This window comes from Canis lupus, chromosome 35 (genome assembly GCF_011100685.1).
Source record: "Canis lupus familiaris isolate Mischka breed German Shepherd chromosome 35, alternate assembly UU_Cfam_GSD_1.0, whole genome shotgun sequence".
Lineage (NCBI taxonomy): Eukaryota > Metazoa > Chordata > Mammalia > Carnivora > Canidae > Canis > Canis lupus.
In genome coordinates, this window is record NC_049256.1 from 21852303 (window position 1) to 21876074 (window position 23772).

Below are 23772 nucleotides of genomic sequence, written 5' to 3' on the forward strand. Positions count from 1 at the left end.
CTCACTGCAGGTTTGAGCCACAAAATGAGAAGGTTGTACCCTTCGCAGAAGGCAAAATGCTGTCCTAGTGACCGTGTGGCTTAGAGAGGGGTGATGCTCCACCAACGTTCCCAGGCAGTCATGTGCGTGAGAATTTCCTTTTTGATGATCCAAGAGCCATTCACGTCTTCCTGTCTCCTCTGGAGTCTCACCTCCTTTGCCCTTCTTTTCTTGGCATATTGTCTTTTTTTTTTTATTATTGTGGTAAAATATGCATAACATAAATACATCATTGTAACCATTTTTCTATGTATAATTCAATCACATTAGGTGCTTTCACGTGTTGTGCAAGCATTACTGCTGTCCATCTCCAGAACGTTGTCATCTCCTCAGACTGAAACCTCCACCTATTAAACAATAAATTTCTATTCTCCGTTACCCCCATGGACAGCACCCACTGTTGCTACTTTCTGTCTCTGAATTCCAGATAGATGATTCGTATTAGTAGAATCATGCAGTCACAGACTGTTGTGATTGTCTTATTTCACTCAGCATAACATCTTCGGGGTTCATCCATGTTGTAGCACATGCTGGAATTTCATCCTTTTGGGGGGCACCTGGGTGGCACAGTTGTTGAGCATCTATCTTAGGCTCAAGTTGTGATCCCAGGGTCCTGGGATTGAGCCCCACATCAGGCTCCCTGCATGGAGCCTGCTTCTACCTCTGCCTATGTCTCTGCCTCTCTCTGTGCATCTCTCATGAATAAATAAATAAAATCTTTAAAAAAAAATTTCATCCTTTTCAAGTATTCTGATACCACAGTTTGCTTATCCATTCATCTGTCAGTGGGCATTTGGGTTATTTCCACCTTTGACTGTGGTGCGTAAAGCTGTTATTACATTGGTGTGCAACCATTTGAGCACATTTTCTTCTTTTATTTTGGTAAAAGATGATGAGATGTTCTATTGTGTCAGGGTCCTCATGTGGATTCTTCATTATCTGGAGCATTGATTGTGCCATGCATTTTCTTCTCATTGTGGTAAAAATACAACATGAAATTTATCATTCTGATCATTTTTAAGTGTACAGTTCAGTGATGTTAAGTATCATTGACATTGTTGTGCAACAGATTTTTCAGCTTTTTCATCTTGTAGAAGTATAACTCTGTACCCTTTGAATGGCAGCTTTCTTCGCCACTTCCCCGAGCCCCTGGCAATTGCCATTCTACTTTCTGTTTTTATGGGTTTGACTACTTTGGATATCTCATATACGTGGAATCAGACAGTATTCTTTCAAGATTGTCTTATTTCGCTTGCCACGATGTTCTCCAGCTTTATCCATTTTGTAGCATGTGATAGTTTTCCTTTTTTAAAGCTAAATAATTTTCCACTGTATGTATATAGGACATTTTGTTCATTCATCTTTGGACAGTCATTTGGGCTGCTTCCACTTCTTGGTCATTGGAAATAATGCTGTAATGAACATGAACATGGATGTGCGTATATCTTAGAGATCTATTTTCAGAGTTTTTTCCCCTTGGTATGCATATTGAGAAGTGAGATTGCTGGATCATATAGTTATTCTATTTTTAATTTTTAGGGGAATCTCAACGCTGCTTTCCATAGTGGTTGTAGGATTGCACACTCCCAACAACCATGCGCAAGAGGGTTCCAGTTACACCATATCCTCACTAGCCCTTGTTTTATTTCGTATGGGGGTTATCCTGATATGTGTGACATAATTAATATTGTGGTTTTGATTTGCAGTGAATGTTCTTATAACAGTCTTAAGGTATTAAAAGTAAACAGTTGGGCTGAGCAAATAGGTAGACTCTGGATACCAAGGAGCCTGGAAAACTGCAGGCTCCCCGATGAGCTGTTTCATCTCTTCGTGACAGCTCCTTGCCCTCTGTCTGCTGGGTCTTCTGCACGGCTCAGTCTCCCCTGAAGGCCTGGGGGTTGAGCTTGATGTCAGTGGTGTGGCCTGGCCGACAGACAGTCTGTCGCCCGCTCATCCTTTCTGAGTCCTGGCTGATTAGTAAGCATTTTCTCAGCAGCAGATGAGTCAGAATGAAATGTAGCTCCAGATAGAAATTATTTCAGAAACCACTATGTCTCACTCCTTTCTAACCATTCCTATTGACTATTTCTATGTTGATTTAAAAATATTACTGCTGGGCGTGCCTGGCTGGCTCAGTTGGTGGAACATGCGACTCCTGATCTTAGGGTCATGAGTTTGAGCCCCACGTTGGGTGAGGGATTACTCAAAAATAAAACTTTTAAGAGAAATAGAAAAAATGAAAAGATCACTGATAATCTTAAGTCAGTATTCATTCATTCTTTCTTTCATTCATTCAACAGCATTAGTGGAATATACAGAAAGAACCATGCTGTCCAATAGAAATGTAATATGAGCCATATAGGTGATTTTAAATTTTCTAGCAGCCTTGTTAAAAAAGAAAAGCCCAACAGGTAAACCAATTTAACTGTACATATTATTTAACATGATATATCCAAAATGTTATTTCAGTATGTAATGTATATAAAAATGGAGAAGACAGTCGACTTTTTCATACTTAGTCTTTGTAATATACTGTGCATTTAAAATTGTAGCACTCCTCAGTTACGTTTGGCTACATTTCAAGTGCTTAAGAGCCACATGCATCTAGTAGTCACCTTATTAGATGGAGGACCTAGCAGACTCAGTCAGGGGCTCGAAGCCTTGCAGAGGTCAGCCCTCGGCTCTGCCCCAGTGTGCCAGATGCACTGCTAAAGAATAAACACGGTGTTGTGTGCTCAAGAGAGGGAGATGTGCCTCGAGGGTCACAGCGGCCCAGAAGAGGGGATTCCTGCAACCAATGTGGATTGTCCTGCCATCTCTAGACCCCATCCCTTTGAGCTACCTCCTCATCGGAGGGCACTGAACTGGAGTTCTGCATTGGACCCCAGTCCATCAGACATTCACTTTTTGCCTCCTGTATTAAGAGCCACTGTCATGTTTACATTTAATTACAGGCTCTGCTCTTGCCACGGGCCTGTGAGTTGGGATTTCAGGTCCACATCCCAGTACTCCCGGCCTGCCTTTTGCCCCCAGGGGCAGAATTGCCTGCCTATCCTTGAGGGGACTTCATTTAACCAGCTGCACCTCTTCACTCCTTGGGCTGGAGCACCTGCAGAAGGATAAAAATGTGGCATGGAGATAAGGAAAGGAAGGAAAGCATTGTGATTTTTTTTTTCTTTGTCCAGATACCTGTCCACTCACCCCTGGGAAGTGACACTAAGAGTTGTGGGTGGTAATGGAAAGGTCATTGTCATCAAATGAGCTGTCTTGTGGATCCATCCTGAACCCCTTCTGTGCCCAGGTTCTCAGGCAGCTCCTGCAGTTAGGCAAGCCTGTGCATTTCCCCGGCTCCCTGCAAGGAGGAAGGGTGGTAAAGATGTGTTTACAGATAGTCAGCCTGGAAGCACAAGGAAGGGTAGGGGCCACTTCCACTTACCTTCCACCTCCTTTTGGCTTTCTCTTCTGGCATTGCTTAAGGTCAAAAAAAGGATAGGAATTTGGCAGAGCAAAAGTATCGTGGTATTTCCCTACCCCTCCATCTCTTCTCCCTCCTGAAAAGCCAGGGCTGGTTCTACCCTGGTCAGTTAACACTCAGGGACTTGAAATTCCTTTCCTACCATTGATGTGTAATAGGCTTGGACATAATGTGTCTCTCCAGGAGATGAGTGAAGTGGCAGAGAGAGAGGGTCAGATGAGGCCAAGGGACTGGAGCCAGAGTCTTGCCAAATTTGGCATGGGAGCACTTTGGCTGCTGGGCATGCTGTCCTCATGGAAAAGGGCTGCCTTGGGGTGCCATGGTGTTGAATCCCTGTGTTGGTAGGCGGAGTCAAAGACAGTGAGCCAAGAGGACTTTGGGGGAGACAGGGTTGAGTCTGGCCCTTCAGAATGATTAATACTGCTAGCCAAGTCTGAGGCTGTGCTTCTGACATCACCTAATCTCTTTTAATCATATTTTAAACTTTATTAGCATAGATTTCTCCAGGAATTGTATATGCCTCCCAGCCTTAGGAATCTGGTCTATAGCCTAAAGACCCTAAATAATTACCTAATGTAAAGGAGAAGCCAAAGTAAAAAATGTTTCCTCTCCCAGGAAAATAAAATAGATGAAGGTAGAAAAACTACTCTTGCCACTACTCTACACTCACAAAACTCCTTCAACTCAATGTTGGCTTCATAATAGGTCTTAGCAGATAGTATTTTTATTGACAAGAAGTATTATATCAGGTAGGGGGTTAACTCATTGATATGAAAACCGAGGCCACGCTATTTGAAGGTCACACATGTGTGCTTAATGTTGTTCTGGATCAATGTTCATCCATGGTTTGCTTTCTTGGTTTGTTACCTGTGGTCAGCTGTCATCTGGAAACAGGTGATCCTCCTGGAATGTGGTGAGAAGGTGAATGGCAGTCTCATGCTGCTTCATGCTGCCTGCATCATTCACCTCCCTACTTCTCATCCCATAGGTTATCTTTCCTCTCCCATCATCACAAGAAAGGTTAGTACGGTGCTGTAAGACATTGAGAGAGAGAGATTACAGCCACATAGCTTTTATTATTGTATATTATTGAAAGTGTTCTATTGTATTATTCATTATTGTTGTTAATCTCTTACTGGGTTTAATTTATAAATTGGACTTTATCATAGGGTTGTATGTGTAGGCAAAAACAGTTCTCTGTAGGGTTTGGTATAGTCTAGAGTTTCTGGCATCCACTGGGGTCTTGGAATGTATTCCTGTGGATAAGGAGGGGCCACTGCAATGAAAGAGGATCATTGTTATTGCTGTGGCTTACGACCATATACATTTTGCTACCAAAAGTCATTTCCATTTTTCTTAGTTTTACTGCATAGATTGAGTGATTCATTTGAATTGCTTGGACTGGTCAGTAGACCGGACCAGGAGCTCGCCATAGTTCTCACATGGGGCATGGTCTGGCACTGTGAGCTATGGCCAACAGACTGTGGGCTCTGGATTTGAATTACAAATTTATTTATTACAATTGGAATTACAAATTTATGTTCATAGAGCTTTTCCGTGCAAAGATGATCAGTGTAAAGTAGCCCATAGTGCCTGACAAATACAAAATTATGGGGAATTTTTTTTTTATTATTCATTTATGATGGTCACAGAGAGAGAGAGAGGCAGAGACATAGGCAGAGGGAGAAGCAGGCTCCATGTACCGGGAGCCCGATGTGGGATTCGATCCCGGGTCTCCAGGATCACGCCCTGGGCCAAAGGCAGGCGCCAAACCGCTGCGCCACCCAGGGATCCCATGGGGAAATATTAATTGGTACTAATACTTCTGAAAATGTTGAGTTTAATTGACAATAAATAATTGCCCTTGTTTATTTTTGCCAGTAACTAAGTAATACACTGTTTGGTTAACAGTTGTTTGGCCTCTGAAAAATTCTTTAATTATGTATACTTATTCTTCCCAGCATTGTAGGTGTGTGTGTGTGTGTATTTGGAAGGCCAGTAATTACCTCTTGCAGATGGAGCTGCCCAAATACAATCTTTCCCATAGCAACTGAAAAAATAAAAAATAAAAGCAAAAAAACACTAGGGTTACATAATTGCTGTCACTGGCCTAGGAGAATTGAGATCATGAAGTTTTTTTTGTGGCTTCTGGCTTTCTTCTGGTTGAAGGTGTTGGGTGAAGACACAAAATCCTACTCACTAACTCAACAGGATGCCGTTGCTTGCTTTGAAGCGAGTAAATTGGTCACAAGTACAAGTGGGAGGGGAAGTTGAGGTTTAATGAAGGGTCATTATTAATGTTTCCATGGTTTTAACGGTTTAAAAGCTGGGACTTGAGGTGAAGTTGTTGGTTGTGGGGAAAACAGCCCCCAGATGTTCAAACATATCTGAAGTTCTGTCTCTTGGTCTTCATTATAATCTGAAAACTGGAAGCTGGTGCTTCTGAATAACACAGCCAAGGGGTCACTTCATAACTTTAGCAGCGAATGCTAATTATCCCATGTTCACGATGGCACAAGATGTAAAAAGCTACAGCACTCTTTCAAATCCCAATTATCTGAAGAAAGTTTGTCTTGGGAGGTGAAAGAACATTACTATTTTGGATTACGAATCCTCCTTTCAAAAAAGATAGTTAATTCCTCTGAGGCCTCGGTGGAAGGACAGACTTTAGCTTTGAGTGAACAAATGTTCTCTTTTCCTGGCATCCATAAATTGACCTTTATATTCCTTCTTTTTGTATCCCTTTCATAAAGATTGATGTAGAAGAGTTCATTTATTTGATTGGAAGACAGAATTGACTTTTCCACTGGAGAGTTGGCCCTCTGGTTCCCAGAACAAAGGCAGAGAAAACGATTAACTTCCATTCCCAATCCTCAGATGTTAAGCTCATATTTTGTTTTATTTCTAAAAAATTATTTTCTCTTCCAAAGACCCATGAGGTCAGACATAAGCCCAACTCTGCATTATTAGTAATAATCTAGGGGTAGGAAGTACATGGAGAATTGAAATCTAAAAACCCAACTTTCAAAAATTTCTTGTGCTCAGCTCTTTAAACGTAAGTGTAGGGCAGAAGAGTGAGAGAGATGTTACCTTCTGTGAGTGCCTATGGATTAGAACTCTTGGCATCTGGAACTCTGGCTTAGAAACCAGCCTCTTCCAATTACCAGTCAGCACTGGGCAATTTTTGCAATTTCTTGGTGTTCTGCTTTCCTCATTTGTCAGATGGAGAGAGAGTATTTGTTGTTTTCTGTTTTTGTTTTTGGGTGGTGGTTCTATTAGACAAGATACATATGTGACAGTTTGTAATCTGTTGAACATTCTCCAGATCTGTCTTACCTGTTAGGGGGGACAGGAGGTACATACAACCAGTAGCCTGAGAAAATATTTTATATCTATCACCCTAAATTGTCAAGAGTGGACTGTAAACTAACAGTTTCCTCATTTTCTGACCTCCATCAGCTGTAATAGTCCCAGTCCTAAGAGCTGCCATTGTTAAGGCAAAAATGTAAAAAGCAAGATCCATGTCCTTTAACTGCTCTTGCTTACCCTTCTCCATCCATCCATCCATCCATCCATCCATCCATCCATAATATCCATGAGACCATTTACCTTGTTCTGGCCAAATGACTTTTTCCTTTACCTTTTTTGGACATCTTCTAGCACCAGTTTCAGTGTTCATAAGCTGTGGGAGCTGGGAATTTCTTTCTTCCCAGTACTAGCCTTTTTCAATGATAGTATAGGTAACAAATTTCAGAACTCTGGAACAGTGGTGATTTGCATTAGCCTGAAAGCTTGGGGCTTTTGTGATATCTCTGCTCCAAGTTTGTTGTCTACCTTAGTTCTACCTCGAACTTAGGTAAAGGAAATCTATCTGTGCTTTCCATCATCCCTGCCCTATTCTAATCTAGCAGGAGTGACTGTTCAAATAGTGTTACTTCAATTTTTCCCCCTTACCTTCTCTTCATTGAAAAAGAAGATAGACATTTCCTGACTCTCTCAATTGATTTTGGTCGACACTAGTATTGGAGAATTGCCTCTTCAGTGTGTATGTTGGTGGAGTGCACATAGCATCACCCTGCAGGCCCCACAGTCCCATTGCAATAGCCGATGCCCTCAGCAATCCTAGGACTTGTCTTTGGTCTAGTCCTGAGTGCATATTCTGTGATCCCTGAACTTTTAGTGATTTGTGAACACAAATTACTAACATCTAGCCATGAGAAAGGAATGAATCCATGGTCTGATTAAATATGTTAGATGTAGAATAAAAAATTCATTCCAGGGCAGCCCGGGTGGCTCAGCGATTTAGCACCACCTTCTGCCCAGGCCATAATCCTGGAGACCCAGGATCGAGTCCCGCGTCGGGCTCCCTGCATGGAGCCTGCTTCTCCCTCTGCCTTTGTCTCTGCCTCTCTCTCTCTCTCTCTCTCTCATGAATAAATAAATAAAATCTTAAAAAAAATTCATTACAATGATAAGAAATGGTCAGGAGTCAAGACTGGAGGTATAGTCTTGGTTTCACCACTAACTAGAATTATAAAGGTGGTAGAAAAACTTGATTTTTATGGACCTCATATCCAAATATGAAATTATTTCATTTTTTATGAGATAAGATTTTATTGTGAATTACCATTAAGCCTTCACTCAGCATTATGGTTCTGCTTTTAAGTCCAATACTTTTGATTATAATTTTATTATTTTATTAGGGATTACAATATTTGTAGTTTATACTGCTTAAAGAATATCATGCGGTATTCAAGATTGGTCATAGCCATTTGTATGCTCAACACTCAGAGTATGCTGGAAATAGTTATCTGCATCTCTGACTAGTTCGCCTCACCCACTGGAGGAGACTTTCCTCGTGAAAGCAACCCAAGAAACTGAGGTAAAGACCCAATGTCATGGATTTTAGTTTGTCTTTGGAAAGGAGTCTGTTTATAAAGGAAAAAAATCTGAGTTCAAAAGGAGACATTGCTTTTAGAATCACTCCTTTTGGAAGTTTTAAAAGTAGAATGAGCAGATTAGTTTATTCAGGTATTCCCTGAAGCCTGGAGAATTTTAATTGGCTTTCTAAAAACTGAGTTTCAACCTTAGCCAGAATTCAGATGCTTCTCTCTAACATAATCCTCTGTTGACTGTGTGGATTATTTTTAGATGAAATGCAGAAAAAAAATACCTAGGTGCATATGAAAGCCAACAAAACTGTAGTTGGTAGGTATATGGGCTCATTCAGAAAGCTTTATATGAGAGCTTGGTCCTCAGAAAGTTGTATGAACCATGAGCCAGCCTCTTCTTGCTCTTGTTTTAAAATAAACGCATTTGTAGACTTGTAGTTGGCACCTAATGAACCATTCATGGAGCCATTTAAGGCATGAGCTTTGCATTGGTGTTGAACCAAGTGAATAAAAGCTGTTTATAACCTTGTGTTCCCCTCCAACATAGACACTATCTCCTAAGTAAATCATTTTTATATTAGTCTATATATAACATCATGTGGGAGCTATTCCTCTTCCTTTCTGTGTGATTTGGATTGCTAACATAGACATTCATATCTCCTGACAGTGGTTTTCTAGGTTCTCTTTACATTCCAAATTGGCATGAGCCAAAGATTTTTATTTTATACTTGTCAAGGGATAACACTTTTTATTCTATCATAACCAGGGCTCACAGTGAGTGACTTTTAAAGCTGTTTTAATTTTCTACATATGTATACAAGTATACCCTTTACATAGGTACTTGTATTGATGAATTAAGAAGTGCTTTTTTTTTACTCATTTATATATTATCTTTACCCATCATTATTGTTCCCTACTGATAATTTGTTTCTTTAGATGATCTCATGGAACTTGGTTGTTCTTGAACAAATTTTGTGTTAACTAGATCTAAGAAGATGAAGAATGCTATACATTTTTTTCCAAGGAGACTAAAACTATAAATATCGGTATGATTATATTTTATTCTTCTTTGGTTCTCTTTCTCTTTTTTAAAATAGATTTTAGGGGGGGGAGGAGCAAGATGGCGGAAGAGTAGGGTCTCCAAATCACCTGTCTCCACCAAACTACCTAGAAAACCTTCAAATTATCCTGAAAATCTATGAATTCGGCCTGAGATTTAAAGAGAGACCAGCTGGAATGCTGCAGTGAGAAGAGTTCGCGCTTCTATCAAGGTAGGAAGACGGGGAAAAAGAAATAAAGGAACAAAGGCCTCCAAGGGGGAGGGGCCCCGCGAGGAGCCGGGCTGAGGCCGGAGCGAGTGTCCCCAGGACAGGAGAGCCCCGTCCCGGAGGAGCAGGAGCTGCACCGACCTTCCCGGGCGGAAAGGGGCTCGCGGGGAGTTGGAGCAGGACCCAGGAGGGCGGGGATGCCCTCGGGCTCCCGGGGACAGTAACAGCAACTGCGCGCCCAGGAGAGTGCGCCGAGCTCCCTAAGGGCTGCAGCGCGCACGGCGGGACCCGGCGGGACCCGGCGGGACCCGGAGCAGCTGAAGGAGCTCGGGCGGCGGCTCCGCGGAGGGGGCTGCGCGGCCCCGGGAGCAGCGCGGAGGGGCTCGGGCAGAGGAAGAGGCTCCGTGCAGAGGGGCCTGCGCGGTTCCAGGAGCAGCTCGGAGGGGCTCGGGCGGCGGCTCCGCGGAGGGGGCTGCGCGGCCCGGGAGCGCGAATCCACCAGCGCAGGCTCCGGAGCACAGGGCGCCGGGACACAGCCCAGGATCCCGCCTCCCCCGGGACAGGCAGAGGCCGGGAGGGCCCAGGACAGCGAGGACGCTCCTGCCCCAGCTGAGCAGATCAGCGGCCCCGCCCCGGAGCCTCCAGGCCCTGCAGACGGAGAGCTCCGTGGTTCCTGCCGGAGCTGAATCCAGGTTTCCAGAGCTGCCCTGCCACTGGGGCTGTTCCTCCTGCGGCCTCACGGGGTAAACAACCCCCACCGAGCCCTGCACCAGGCAGGGGCACAGCAGCTCCCCCAACTGCTAACACCTGAAAAATCAGCACAACAGGCCCCTCCCCCAGAAGATCAGCTGGACTGACAACTTCCAGGAGGAGCCAAGGGACTTAAAGTACACAGAATCAGAAGATACTCCCCGGTGGTTCTTTTGTTTTGTTTTGTTTTGTTTTGTTTTGTTTTGTTTTGTTTTGCTTTTTGATTTGTTTCCTTCCCCCACCCCCTTTTTTTCTCCTTTCTTTTTCTTTCTCTTTTTCTTTTTTTTTTTTTTTTTTTTCGTTTTTTTTTTCCCTTTTTTTCTCTTTCTCTTTTCTTTCCTTCTTTCTCTCCTCTCTTTTTCTCTTTTTCCCAATACAACTTGCTTTTGGCCACTCTGCACTGAGCAAAATGACTAGAAGGAAAACCTCACCTCAAAAGAAAGAATCAGAAACAGTCCTCTCTCCCACAGAGTTACAAAATCTGGATTACAATTCAATGTCAGAAAGCCAATTCAGAAGCACTATTATACAGCTACTGGTGGCTCTAGAAAAAAGTATAAAGGACTCAAGAGACTTCATGACTGCAGAATTTAGAGCTAATCAGGCAGAAATTAAAAATCAATTGAATGAGATGCAATCCAAACTAGAAGTCCTAACGACGAGGGTTAACGAGGTGGAAGAACGAGTGAGTGACCTAGAAGACAAGTTGATAGCAAAGAGGGAAACTGAGGAAAAAAGAGACAAACAATTAAAAGACCATGAAGATAGATTAAGGGAAATAAACGACAGCCTGAGGAAGAAAAACCTACGTTTAATTGGGGTTCCCGAGGGCGCCGAAAGGGACAGAGGGCCAGAATATGTATTTGAACAAATTCTAGCTGAAAACTTTCCTAATCTGGGAAGGGAAACAGGCATTCAGATCCAGGAAATAGAGAGATCCCCCCCTAAAATCAATAAAAACCGTTCAACACCTCGACATTTAATTGTGAAGCTTGCAAATTCCAAAGATAAGGAGAAGATCCTTAAAGCAGCAAGAGACAAGAAATCCCTGACTTTTATGGGGAGGAGTATTAGGGTAACAGCAGACCTCTCCACAGAGACCTGGCAGGCCAGAAAGGGCTGGCAGGATATATTCAGGGTCCTAAATGAGAAGAACATGCAACCAAGAATACTTTATCCAGCAAGGCTCTCATTCAAAATGGAAGGAGAGATAAAGAGCTTCCAAGACAGGCAGCAACTAAAAGAATATGTGACCTCCAAACCAGCTCTGCAAGAAATTTTAAGGGGGCCTCTTAAAATTCCCCTTTAAGAAGAAGTTCAGTGGAACAGTCCACAAAAACAAAGACTGAATAGATATCATGATGACACTAAACTCATATCTCTCAATAGTAACTCTGAATGTGAACGGGCTTAATGACCCCATCAAAAGGCGCAGGGTTTCAGACTGGATAAAAAAGCAGGACCCATCTATTTGCTGTCTACAAGAGACTCATTTTAGACAGAAGGACACCTACAGCCTGAAAATAAAAGGTTGGAGAACCATTTACCATTCGAATGGTCCTCAAAAGAAAGCAGGGGTAGCCATCCTTATATCAGATAAACTAAAATTTACCCCAAAGACTGTAGTGAGAGATGAAGAGGGACACTATATCATACTTAAAGGATCTATTCAACAAGAGGACTTAACAATCCTCAATATATATGCTCCGAATGTGGGAGCTGCCAAATATATAAATCAATTATTAACCAAAGTGAAGAAATACTTAGATAATAATACACTTATACTTGGTGACTTCAATCTAGCTCTTTCTATACTCGATAGGTCTTCTAAGCAAAACATCTCCAAAGAAACGAGAGCTTTAAATGATACACTGGACCAGATGGATTTCACAGATATCTACAGAACTTTACATCCAAACTCAACTGAATACACATTCTTCTCAAGCGCACACGGAACTTTCTCCAGAATAGACCACATATTGGGTCACAAATCGGGTCTGAACCGATACCAAAAGATTGGGATTGTCCCCTGCATATTCTCGGACCATAATGCCTTGAAATTAGAACTAAATCACAACAAGAAGTTTGGAAGGACCTCAAACACATGGAGGTTAAGGACCATCCTGCTAAAAGATAAAAGGGTCAACCAGGAAATTAAGGAAGAATTAAAAAGATTCATGGAAACTAATGAGAATGAAGATACAACCGTTCAAAATCTTTGGGATGCAGCAAAAGCAGTCCTAAGGGGGAAATACATCGCAATACAAGCATCCATTCAAAAACTGGAAAGAACTCAAATACAAAAGCTAACCTTACACATAAAGGAGCTAGAGAAAAAACAGCAAATAGATCCTACACCCAAGAGAAGAAGGGAGTTAATAAAGATTCGAGCAGAACTCAACGAAATCGAGACCAGAAGAACTGTGGAACAGATCAACAGAACCAGGAGTTGGTTCTTTGAAAGAATTAATAAGATAGATAAACCATTAGCCAGCCTTATTAAAAAGAAGAGAGAGAAGACTCAAATTAATAAAATCATGAATGAGAAAGGAGAGATCACTACCAACACCAAGGAAATACAAACGATTTTAAAAACATATTATGAACAGCTATACGCCAATAAATTAGGCAATCTAGAAGAAATGGACGCATTCCTGGAAAGCCACAAACTACCAAAACTGGAACAGGAAGAAATAGAAAACCTGAACAGGCCAATAACCAGGGAGGAAATTGAAGCAGTCATCAAAAACCTCCCAAGACACAAGAGTCCAGGGCCAGATGGCTTCCCAGGAGAATTTTATCAAACGTTTAAAGAAGAAATCATACCTATTCTCCTAAAGCTGTTTGGAAAGATAGAAAGAGATGGAGTACTTCCAAATTCGTTCTATGAAGCCAGCATCACCTTAATTCCAAAGCCAGACAAAGACCCCGCCAAAAAGGAGAATTACAGACCAATATCCCTGATGAACATGGATGCAAAAATTCTCAACAAGATACTGGCCAATAGGATCCAACAGTACATTAAGAAAATTATTCACCATGACCAAGTAGGATTTATCCCTGGGACACAAGGCTGGTTCAACACCCGTAAAACAATCAATGTGATTCATCATATCAGCAAGAGAAAAACCAAGAACCATATGATCCTCTCATTGGATGCAGAGAAAGCATTTGACAAAATACAGCATCCATTCCTGATTAAAACTCTTCAGAGTGTAGGGATAGAGGGAACATTCCTCGACATCTTAAAAGCCATCTATGAAAAGCCCACAGCAAATATCATTCTCAATGGGGAAGCACTGGGAGCCTTTCCCCTAAGATCAGGAACAAGACAGGGATGTCCACTCTCACCACTGCTATTCAACATAGTACTGGAAGTCCTAGCCTCAGCAATCAGACAACAAAAAGACATTAAAGGCATTCAAATTGGCAAAGAAGAAGTCAAACTCTCTCTCTTCGCCGATGACATGATACTCTACATAGAAAACCCAAAAGTCTCCACCCCAAGATTGCTAGAACTCATACAGCAATTCGGTAGCGTGGCAGGATACAAAATCAATGCCCAGAAGTCAGTGGCATTTCTATACACTAACAATGAGACTGAAGAAAGAGAAATTAAGGAGTCAATCCCATTTACAATTGCACCCAAAAGCATAAGATACCTAGGAATAAACCTCACCAAAGATGTAAAGGATCTATACCCTCAAAACTATAGAACACTTCTGAAAGAAATTGAGGAAGACACAAAGAGATGGAAAAATATTCCATGCTCATGGATTGGCAGAATTAATATTGTGAAAATGTCAATGTTACCCAGGGCAATATACACGTTTAATGCAATCCCTATCAAAATACCATGGACTTTCTTCAGAGAGTTAGAACAAATTATTTTAAGATTTGTGTGGAATCAGAAAAGACCCCGAATAGCCAGGGGAATTTTAAAAAAGAAAACCATATCTGGGGGCATCACAATGCCAGATTTCAGGTTGTACTACAAAGCTGTGGTCATCAAGACAGTGTGGTACTGGCACAAAAACAGACACATAGATCAGTGGAACAGAATAGAGAATCCAGAAGTGGACCCTGAACTTTATGGGCAACTAATATTCGATAAAGGAGGAAAGACTATCCATTGGAAGAAAGACAGTCTCTTCAATAAATGGTGCTGGGAAAATTGGACATCCACATGCAGAAGAATGAAACTAGACCACTCTCTTTCACCATACACAAAGATAAACTCAAAATGGATGAAAGATCTAAATGTGAGACAAGATTCCATCAAAATCCTAGAGAAGAACACAGGCAACACCCTTTTTGAACTCGGCCATAGTAACTTCTTGCAAGATACATCCACGAAGGCAAAAGAAACAAAAGCAAAAATGAACTATTGGGACTTCATCAAGATAAGAAGCTTTTGCACAGCAAAGGATACAGTCAACAAAACTCAAAGACAACCTACAGAATGGGAGAATATATTTGCAAATGACACATCAGATAAAGGGCTAGTTTCCAAGATCTATAAAGAACTTATTAAACTCAACACCAAAGAAACAAACAATCCAATCATGAAATGGGCAAAAGACATGAACAGAAATCTCACAGAGGAAGACATAGACATGGCCAACATGCATACGAGAAAATGCTCTGCATCACTTGCCATCAGGGAAATACAAATCAAAACTACAATGAGATACCACCTCACACCAGTGAGAATGGGGAAAATTAACAAGGCAGGAAACAACAAATGTTGGAGAGGATGCGGAGAAAAGGGAACCCTCTTACACTGTTGGTGGGAATGTGAACTGGTGCAGCCACTCTGGAAAACTGTGTGGAGGTTCCTCAAACAGTTAAAAATATACCTGCCCTACGACCCAGCAATTGCACTGTTGGGGATTTACCCCAAAGATACAAATGCAATGAAACGCCGGGACACCTGCACCCCGATGTTTCTAGCAGCAATGGCCACTATAGCCAAACTGTGGAAGGAGCCTCGGTGTCCAACGAAAGATGAATGGATAAAGAAGATGTGGTTTATGTATACAATGGAATATTACTCAGCTATTAGAAATGACAAATACCCACCATTTGCTTCAACGTGGATGGAACTGGAGGGTATTATGCTGAGTGAAGTAAGTCAGTCAGAGAAGGACAAACATTATATGTTCTCATTCATTTGGGGAATATAAATAATAGTGAAAGGGAAAATAAGGGAAGGGAGAAGAAATGTGTGGGAAATATCAGAAAGGGAGACAGAAGGTAAAGACTGCTAACTCTGGGAAACGAACTAGGGGTGGTAGAAGGGGAGGAGGGCGGGGGGTGGAAGTGAATGGGTGACGGGCACTGGGTATTCTGTATGTTAGTAAATTGAACACCAATAAATAAAAAAAATAAATAAATAAATAAAAAATAAAAATAGAATATTTCAGAAAAAAAAAAAAAAAAAAAAAAAAGAAAAAAAAAAAATAGATTTTAGGGCAGTTTTATGTTCAAATTGAGAGAAAAGTACAGAGGTTTCTGATAATACTCCCTGTCCTACACATGCACAGACTCCCCCATTACCAACATCCCCATCCATCCGAGGGATACATTTGTTGCAATGGATGAACCTACAGTGATGCATTGTTATCACCCTAAGGTCATAGTTTATATCAGGGCTCATTACTGGTGTTGCACGTTTTATGGATTTAGACAAATGTGTGATAATGTGCATCCATCGTTTACTGTCATACAGAGTATTTTCACTGCCCTGGAAATTCTCTCTGTTCCACTTGTTCATCCCTCCTCATCTCCCTAACACAGGCAATAATTAGCCTTTTTACAGTCTACATAGTTTTGCCTTTTCCAGAATGCCATAAAGTTGGAATCCTAAAGAATTTAGCCTTTCACTTGGTAATATACATTTCAGTTTCCTCCATGTCTTTTTGTGGCTTCTTAGTTCATTTCTGTTTAGCACTGAATAGTAGTCCCTTGTCTGGATGTACCACAATTTCTTTATCCATTAATCTCCCGAGATTATCTTTCAGGTTTTGATAATTATGAGTGAAAATGCTTTAAACATCTGTGTTTAGGCTTTTTTGTGTGCAGACTTTTCAACCCCTTTGCGTAAATACCAAGGAGCATGATTGCTGTATGATAAGAGAATGTATAGTTCTAGAAGAAACTGCCCAAGTGCCTTCCACTGTAGCTATACCATTTTGCATTCCCACCAGTAATGTTTAAGAGTTTGTGTAGTTCTGCATCCATGCCAACATTTGGGTTTGTCCATGTTCCAGATTTGGACCCTTCTGATGGGTATGTAGTGGTATCGTTGTTTTAATTTGCATTTCCCTGATGACATATGATGAACATCTTTTTGTGCTTATTTGCTGTTTGTACATATTATTTGATGAGCTATTAAGGTCTGTGGCCCATTTTTAAATTGGGCTGCTTGTTTCCTTATTGAGATTTAAGGGTTCTTTGGATATTTTAGAGATGCAGAGCCCTTCATCAGATATTTCTTCTTCAAATATTTTCTCCCAGTCTGTGACTCTTGATAATATCTTTCACAGAGTCAAAAATTTTAACTTTAATGAAGTCTACTTTATCAATTACAACTTTCATGGATTGTGTCTTTGTTGTGTATCTAAGAGATCACTGCCCAACCACATTCCTCTACATTTTCTTCCATGTTATTCTCTTGGAGTTGTGTAAATTTGTGTTTTACATTTAGTTCTTTGATCCATTTTGAGGTAATTTTGTGAAGGGTGCAAATCTAGGTGGTGGTGGTGGTGGTGGTGGTGGTGGTGGTTGTTGTTGTTGTTGTTGTTGTTCTTCTTCTTCTTCTTCTTCTTCTTCTTCTTCTTCTTTTTTTCTCTGCGGGTGTTCAGTTGTTCAGCACCATTTGTTGGAAAGAGTGTCCTTGCTCCATTGTATTGCTTTTCTTCTTTGTCAGAGATCAGTTGAATGTATTTTTATGGGTCTATTTCTGGGCTCTCTATTCTCTTCTTCTGATCTGTTTTTCTATTCTTTCACTAGTGCCACACTGACTTGGTTACTATAGCTTTCTATTCAGTCTTGAAGTTGGGTAGGTTTAGTCCTCCAACTATGTTGTTCTCTTTCAAAATTGTTGGTATTCTTGGTTATTTCTTTTTATGTGTTTAGTGGATCTCATAAAAGCTGATCTTGGATTTCACAGTATAGGAAAATGTTGGTTCCTTTTTCCTTTTTTTTTTTTCCTCTGGGGAGAGTTTGGATATAGGAGATAATCATGATAAATATGGTATATCCTAGAAATTTGGGAAGGTTCGAAAGAGTGACTTGTTGACTATCCTTTCACTAAACAGTGTGTCTGAAACTGTTCAGGAGACCAGCATCTGACCAGGAGAAAGCACTGTTACAGGAAGAAGAGTTTCAGTTCTTAAATTCCATCTGTCTGTGGCAGATACTATTTCCCTTCCTCTTCAGCAATGCTATTTTCCTAATAGAGTTTTAGTGGCTCCTTACACATTGAAGGTAAAGCAGATGCTCCATGACCATTGCTAGTTGATTCCAGTTTGCCTTTCCAATAGTGAAACTCTGCTTTGCTAATTTGTGTGCACAGAGGAGGCATAGTCTGAGGAGAGGGCGTGCATTGTCAGATTTAGAACACATGGCTCAAATCGCCGTGCTGTGTTTCTGAGCTATATGGATTTTGTCAAATCACATCACCCCTCTGAATCTTAGTCTTTTAAAGGCTAAAAAAGAGTGTGTGTGTGTACACACTTCTGTTTTCATTTGTGATACTGCATGAGTATATATAGTGCAGGGTCAGAAATTTAGTTTTTCATTCAACTACTTATTGTGGTTAATTTGGATTTTGTATTAAATGAACATGGGGAACTCAGAATTTAAGATATCCTTTCTTTCCTTGTTATCTTTTTAGGTGGTGAATTATTCTTTTCCTGTTATCTAAAATCAAAACCTTTGGGCTGCGAACCAGTGATAATTTAATAGTAGATCGGAGGCACAAATAAGATGCTTAAAAGTTAATAAATAAAAAACGATACACAAATCATCTTGAAGTTCATGTCCAATCTTTAATTTGCTATGTTACTCAATTATGAAGAGAGGAGAGAACGTGCAACCTGATTTTTTTTTTAAGATTTTATTTTTTTATTCATGAGAGACACAGAGAGAGAGAGAGAGAGAGGCAGAGACACAGGCAGAGGGAGAAGCAGGCTCCATGCAGGGCGCCTGATGTGGGACTCAATCCCCGGTCTCCAGGATCACACCCTGGGCTGAAGGTAGGTGCTAAAATGCTGAGCCACCCGGGCTGCCCGCAATCTGATTTTTATCAGATTACATATACACTATTATTTATTGTCTTCTCTAATCTTGCAGAAAGACCCAGAAGCATAAGCAATTCAGTGTTCTCAGCTCCTGTTCACCATCTGTTTTCAAAGTGAAGAATGAGCATCATAGGATACGTCTATTATCCTCCACTAAAGTCCAGGCTTAGCTTGATACTAACAATGCATATTCCACCATCTACTTTCTTGCTATAGTTTTCTGGTAACCATTCACCTTTTCTTGGCCCCCTCACATCCATATTGCAACAGATTTTCTTGGCTCAAAGAAACAGGGAACTCATTCATTAGGTTCGATTTCCTTAGTATTTTTTTTTTTTTCTTTCTGACGTGATCCAATGTGGAAGAGAGGGAAAGTAAGAAGAGGATCTTGGAAAATGAGGTGAATCACAGCAAATGAGATTTAGATACAAATTGGGAGGAATAAAGATATAAAGTTTGTGTGGATCATCTGTAATTAGGTGCTTTCATATATATTACATTTTATCAAAAGCATTAGTCATGGTGACCCATGACTAATCTCATTGGACAGAGAAGGAAATATACTTAGGGAGGCACTAACTTGGCCTAAAACACTGCTAGTAAGCATCAAAAAATCAAATATTTTTTTTCTTTAGTCCGTTTTATGTGGCTCAACAAGATGTCTTTTGTGCAATCATATGGGTTATAATAAAATTAATACTACAATTATGTTTCCTTTCAAAACCTTCAGTGATTTCATGCCCTATAGGAGCATACATTAGGACCAGGTTTTTATATTGCCATCTATGAAATGACAGTGACTTTCTGTCACTGACCTTCTCAGAAGGAGCATTTTCTCATCTTCTGGAATGTTCTACTAAAGGAATCATGTAAAAGAGAGGCACATTCAAAGATGACCATATAGCAGTTGACTATTACTGAATGTTTAATGTGTATCACATGTGTGTCTCTTGTCTTTATTTGGATTGACTTTTTTGTTCTGCACAGTGCTCCGGGGGGTAGGTACCATTTTCTTTTTTTTTTTTTTTTTTAATACATGAAGTGGCCAAAGCACAACAGGATTCATAACTTGCCACAGTCTCAAAGCTAGCGTGGGTTCAAACCCCAGTGCAGGGGCTCCACGGCCACTCTACAATGCTACCTCCTATCCTGATGAGTTAGCGATTGTGACTCCCTGAGAACTTTAATTGGCCTTGTTTGACTTAGGAACTAGTTTTGAGTGTGTATTACCAAACCATCATATTTTTTTTATTATTTATAAGTAGTCATGAAATGGAACTCAAGGCATAGTTAGAGGGTGGGAAAAGATTCAGTCATTTGGAATGGTTAGCAAAAGCTCTCTGGGCACACTTCCTGGTAATTAGAGTTTTAGCTGTGCTTGGAGAGAGTGGAAGATTTTGTGTCTTTGCACTTAGGTGTCCCTGCATCATTTTGGTTTGTAGCCTGAACCACTCAGCGACGGAAAAACAAATCTCAGGAAAGATCAAAGAGTAGAACTAAAGGAAATACCACCTAGGTTTCAAAGGACTAGAGTTTCGTAGCTATAATTTATAATGTCCACTGCCCTTGTGATAATTTACATGGGATTGTTGATCTTTTTGTGTTTGAGAATCCATTTTTCTTTTATATTTAAAAATATCCTGCCATTAGAATCCTTTCAGATGTAGTGATTGAAGGGTGGAGGTCCTTTCCCCTCCATCTTTTTGCTTTTAGTCTTTTGTATAATTTAAACACTTCTTGGTTCACTGGCATGCTTACTGAACAGATGCTTATTGAACACCTACTATGTAAGACAGATCCTCTGCTGGACACTGGAGATAAACTGTAGATGAGATGCTGAATCTGTCCCCAAGGCATTTGGATTCTGGTAGAACACACTTTTGTGTACTCAGCTAATCAAAATGCAGTCCGAGAAGTGCTATGATAGCAGAATGCAAAGTTCTTTAAGGGCACAAGGGAGGAAGGAGGTATTTCCTCCTATGTTTATCAGCAGACATTTGAGCTCTCTAGGAGAAGTAGAGGTGGGAAGGAAAATAGGGGATATGTGTGTAGGAGACTAGACTCCTCAAAAGCCCAGAGCACTGGAAGGATAGGAAGAATTATCATCACCTTGTGACCAGCGTCATTTACCTGTGAAGGATACGCCACCAACAGTCAGGGCTCAAGGATCTCCCCAGGCTGTCTTCACTTCTTTCTTTATTATTGGGTAGAATTGGGCTTCTGCTGCTTGTCTCGCTCTTGCTTTTTCTGGTTGGTTTGATAGATGTGAATTAGATGTAGGTGTTATCCACATCAGGCTTTAATTATACCAAGGAAGTCAGGAAGAAAGTAAGCCACATGCTGTGACACAGTGCAATATAACGTTTTCTGCTTTTCCTTTCTACACCCTTGTCCTATTTGTTTTCCTCAGGGGATAGTGTTTTTTGTGATACCATTAGAATATGTCTGTTTGATGACTATGCGAGTGCCCATTCACTGCTTCCTCTGGCTTTTTGTAGGCTATCCTAGAGAAGCGTGGCATGCTAATGGGGAGACTTCCTCTGTTGAGTTCCTTAAATGTGCTAATTTGGACTTTTATATCAGGACAGCAAAATGTTCTTGTTTAAATAACATACAACTCCTAGGAAGCTCATAAAACTGTCCAACATGATGTCAAATAGTTTGTGTCTATAAGAAACTTTGCAGATGGCTAAGATAAGTATGAAGCTCTTTTTACTTGTTTTAGATTTACTGTCTCCTTAATTACATTATATATAATTAAGACTTCTCCTTGATCATCAGGGAAGTAGATGATTTTCCAGTCATAAATCACAAATACTATAAACTACAGGATTATAATGGACAGGTCTTCACTGATAGTTCATGTACACTCTCCAGGAGGACTCACAAAAATGTGGTATCCACCATAGTTATTCAGAAAAATATACTCTTCAATAAAATTTCCCTGACACTAGTGGCTGGAGTTAAGCAACTTGATTCCGACTGCTTCATTTGCTTGGTAAAGCAACTGGGTGTCCCAAACGGGGTTGTGTAAGTTAAAAGAGCACAGTTGCCAAAACTTGACAAGAACATGATGTCAAAAATAAATACATGCATACACACACAGGTACAATTGAATATATTGTTCATGATGTTCTGATCCAGGGAAACTAGAAGATGAGTAGGAGGCATAACGATCAACTTGGTATTTATTCCAGAAAAAAAGTCACCGGAGGAGAAAACACATTCTTAGCATGGAATTAAAAAGGCACATTTTGTTATATAATTCATTTTGTGATTTAAATTTTAAAAATTCAATATATCTAATAAAGATGGTAGTGTTGGATGACAAATTGAGTATTGTGAGTTAAAAGAAGTGTGTGAACGATCTGTCATTTTACTAAATGAACTGCTGAATTGAGAGTATAGATGTTCTTTTCCTGATCCTCCTTTCCTTTATCTCCTGGTCATCTTTACACCCTGTCCATATATGCCCTTTCCCTTCAGTCTAACCTCCTTCGATCAAAGGAAAGAAATCTTCAGGGGTTGTAAGGTAATTACATTTGGGATGAGAGTTCTCTTCAGTGTAACATCATTGGCTGATTTAGTAATTTCTAGCATTCTGCCCAGACTTGAAAACACTTTCAATGCCCAATGCTGAATACTGCCGTTCTCTGCATGTTTTCCTTCTGGGATTGAACTGGACAGGATTTTGGTGTTTTAATACATTCCAGTGGGTATAAGAATATTGGATACTACAGGTTTCCTTAACTGACCTGGTTACAGTAGAAATGGTCCCCTCCCCCTGCTCCTGGATTTTTCTCTTTTGTAAAAGCCAGAGATTAATAACTTGCTGTTATCTCCATTACATGGTAGGGGAGTCTATCGACAGTGGGTTACAAAAGCAACTTTGGGGTGAGATCTGGGAAATAGCTGGGATGGTAACAAAACCAGATCCGTGTTTTTATTTTTGTTTTAAAGTACACGGACAGTTTCATAAAATAAGTCACCAATTTCACATTCTGTATTCTAAGCACACAAGAGGGAACAGGTTGCGTCCCCCATCCCACATTGTTCAAATAAAATTTCCTTTGCAATATTTTCTTCTACTCCAAGGACACAGGCCTTTCCCCAGTCCATTTTCTCTGGTCCCAGTACCTTGTTAATGGTGAGCATTCAGTAGACAGTTGAATGGATGTCTTTGTCATTGTGTCTCTATTAAGTGGAGTGCAAGTCTGCCCTGGAACAATAGCTGGTGGATGGTGTGCACTGGGGAGGCCTGGGCTCCACTTCAAAAGTGATTTCCCCATCCTGACAGGGTAGGACATGTTCTTCTTAGGCTGGGGAGCCACAGCTCCAGCCCTGTTAAAGACTGCACCTCCCTTGTGCTTTTTCCTTCCCAGGAGCTGTTAAGTCTAAGTATGACTGCCAAGATGAATCCAAAAAAGCCAAAGAGCCTGAGCATGTCAGACCTTCCTGCAGCCTGCCACACACACTTAAAACCCCAGGGAAATGAGTGCGGCTCAGGAGGGGGGAAGAGCGCCAACCAGGTGAGCAACCACATCAGTCTGAAGACTAAAGCAACAGGAAAGGATCCTTGGCAGTTCTGTTTATTTGGCAAGATTGTAGTGTGACCTGAGCTTACACTAAATTACCTCACAGCAAATAACTTTTTACCAAGCGCTATAAATGTTAGGATGACTCTGGGGCCGAGGACAGATGAGTACATCAAAGACTACTAATTAGTTTCCAGGTGTGGTTGGGAGGATTGTCTCTCTTCTTTCAGGAAGGGGCTAAAGCATAACTTTTTTCAACCCTCAGGTGAGGTTCTTCTGTTCAAAGCCAATATAAGAGCTTTAACACGGAGTCTTGGAGCTTTGGTGTAGCTATGGAGGGGCGGGGTATCTGTCTCTATCCACAAGAGGTGGCCAAGGCTGTGTTTCCTCCTTATTAATCTCACTTTTTCTTTTCTTTTCTTTTCTTTTCTTTTCTTTTCTTTTCTTTTCTTTTCTTTTCTTTTCTTTTCTTTTCTTTTCTTTTCTTTCTTTCTTTTCTTTTCTTTT

General features: G+C 40.8%; 1 protein-coding gene across 1 annotated transcript in view; it reads left to right on the plus strand.

The window, feature by feature from the left end:
- Positions 1 to 23772, plus strand: part of LOC102151579 — a 338066-nt gene that overhangs the window by 300713 nt on the left and 13581 nt on the right. Inside the window, exon 8 of the mRNA XM_038583970.1 lies at positions 23113 to 23259. Within this exon, the coding sequence (XP_038439898.1) occupies positions 23113 to 23259 (147 nt within the window). The remainder of the gene's footprint in view (positions 1 to 23112; positions 23260 to 23772) is intronic.